The 2,701-nt window shown below is 47.8% G+C and overlaps 1 protein-coding gene across 1 annotated transcript; it reads right to left on the minus strand.

The window, feature by feature from the left end:
• Positions 1–492: 492 nt before the first annotated feature.
• LOC127574425 (actin-10-like) lies at positions 493–1,742 on the minus strand (the record flags this gene model as incomplete). Its single annotated transcript, XM_052023430.1, has 2 exons — positions 493–588; positions 1,275–1,742. Coding segments are annotated over 2 exons (564 nt in total), but the record flags the coding sequence as incomplete, so codon positions are not given.
• Between the last annotated feature and the right edge of the window lie 959 nt (positions 1,743–2,701).

Genomic DNA, 2,701 nt, shown 5'->3' on the forward strand with positions numbered 1-2,701 from the left:
GACAGCACCCGAGGTCAGGATTGAACCTGGGAAACTGGAGCTGTGAGGCACTGACTCTATCAGCTGTGCTACTGTGCTGCCCCCATTGTCCTTTTATCTATAATATAAGGATGAGGAAACATGTTAAACATCCACTTAACATCCTGCTGAATGAAGGCAATGGTTTAACAGAAAAAACTGTGCCTTTGATGGCTGTGGGATGGAAGTGACAATTAAACTCAGTTACTTGGATTCCCGGATAAAGGCTGTACTGACACCAGACTCAAACTCTCCATCATTAATGTCCCTGTGAGAAGTACCAATGTTTAAACATTACAGTCACAGAGCAGAGAAACAGGCCTTTCAGCCCACTGCCCATGCTGGCCATCAAGAACCCACCTACACTAATCCCATTTACCTAGACTCAGCCCAGAGTCTTCTGTATTGTGATGTTGCAAATCAAAAGTGCCTGCTGCCTCACCTCCCCCTCAGGAAGTATAAATACCCACTTCATTAGGTCAGTGCTGCTCTAGTTACTGTGGTTTCTGCAAGTTTAGGCAGTGAGACATTAAGCTTTGCTAGCAACCGCTCCAGCAGACCGAGAGGAGGCTGAAACACCCAATGAGGAGGTTTCATTTTTCAGTGCCTCACTGCGAGCTGGAAAGTGTGGCTGCAAGACTCAGCAGGAGCAGGTTCATTAAATATTTAGTCCATTTTCCCCCTCCAGTTAAGAGATGGGGACACCAGCCAAAATTGTGGGTAGAATCTCACCTCAAGGACATGTTGTTGTTACTCAGGAAGTGGGCCATTTCTGGGCCAGTTTAGAAGGAAATGGAGGTTAAGTTAAAATGGTGCCCAAGGGTCAGGTCAGAGATCCCCTTCTGCATATAGGACTAACCTTCAGGGACACCCCAAAGTAGAACTAGATCACTGCTAGGCAGATCAAAACTCTGAGCTAGAACCTTCCAAACCCATAAACTCTTCCAGCTAGAAGGTAAAGCATGGGCCCACCACCACCAGGAAGCTGCCCTCCAAGCCGCACACCATCCTGACTTGGAAATATATCGCCATTCGTTCACCGTCACTGGGTCAAAATCCTGGAACTCCCTCCCCAACAGCACCGTGGGTGTACCCACACAAGGCAAATGGAGCAGCTATTTCTTATATCTTAAACCTTGCAGTTCCTGCATTCGAACACTCAAAGGATGTGGGATCTGAGCCAACATTTAATTGTCCTTCAGAAGGTGGTGGTGAGCTGCATTCTTGAACCGCGGCAGTCCTTGATGTGTGGGTACACATATGCTGTTATAACAGGTCTCATGGATCCCACTAGATTCCATCCCAATGAAGGAGAGTTGGAAGAGGGTTTCTGGGCACGTGAAACGCTCATTGCCAATGGTGATGACTTGGCCATCAGGAAACTCGTAGCTTTTCTCCAAGGATGAGGAGGAGCTGGCTGTCTCGATCTCAGATTCAAAATCTAGGGCCACATAGGCAAGCTTCTCCTTGATGTCACGGACAATCTCCCTCTTGGCTGTGGTTGTGAAGGAGTACCCATGCTCAGTCAGGACCTTCATCATGTAGTCAGTGAGATCCCGGCCAGCCAGGTCCAGACGCAGGATGGCATGTGGCAAGGCATAGCCTTCATAGATTGGCACGGTGTAACTCACACCATCTCCAGAATCTAGCACAATACCAGTGGTGCGGCCAGAGGTGTACAAAGACAGCACAGCTTGAATGGCAACGTACATGGCTGGGGTGTTAGGACATAGAACATTACAGCAGAGTACAGGCCCTTGAGCCCATGATGTTGTGCCGACATTTTATCCTGCTCTAAGATCTATCTAACCCTTCCTTCCCACATGGTCCTACATTTTTCTATCATTCATGTGCCTATCTAAGAGTCTCTTAAATGTCCCTTATGTATCTGCCTCCACCACCTCTGCTGGCAGTGCGTTCCACGCACCCACCACTCTCTATGTGTAAAAAACTTACCTCTGACATCCCCCCCTATACCTTACTCCAATCACCTTAAAATAATGCCCCCTCATTTTAGCCATTCTTGCCCTGGGAAAAAATCTCTGACTGTCCACTCGATCTATGATTTGCAGGGCGAGGGGGACCAGAGTGTTAGAGCAGATAGTGAAGTGGAGGAGGTTAAAGGTCATGCGAGGACCACACGTTCTGATGGAAGTCAAGGGTTTGTACGTGATAGAAATGTTCTCAGGTGCATCTATTTCAGTGCAAGGAGTATTGTCAGTAAGGCAGATGAGTTTAGGGCGTGGATTGGCACGTGGGATTACGGCATTATTGCTATTAGTGAGACTTGGTTGTAGGAAGGGCAGGACTGGCAGCTTAATGTTCCGGGGTTCCGTTGTTTCAGACGTGATAGAGAGGGAGGGATGAAAGGGGGAGGAGTGGCGTTACTAGTCAAGGAAAATATCACAGCTGTGTGTAGACAGGACAGCCCGGTGGGCTCGTATGGGTGGAGCTGAGGAACGGGAAAGGTGTGGCCACACTAATAGGGTTGTATTATAGACCGCCCAATAGTCAGAGAGAATTGGAGGAGCAAATCTGTAGTGAGATAGCAGACCAATGTAAGAAACAGCAAGTTGTGATAGTAGGGGATTTTAACTTGACTGGGACTCCCACACTGTGAAAGGGCTGGATGGCTTGGAGTTTGTCAAATTTGTTCAGGAAAGTTTTCTAAATCAATATATAG

This window comes from Pristis pectinata, chromosome 9, assembly GCF_009764475.1.
Source record: "Pristis pectinata isolate sPriPec2 chromosome 9, sPriPec2.1.pri, whole genome shotgun sequence".
Taxonomy (NCBI): domain Eukaryota; kingdom Metazoa; phylum Chordata; class Chondrichthyes; order Rhinopristiformes; family Pristidae; genus Pristis; species Pristis pectinata.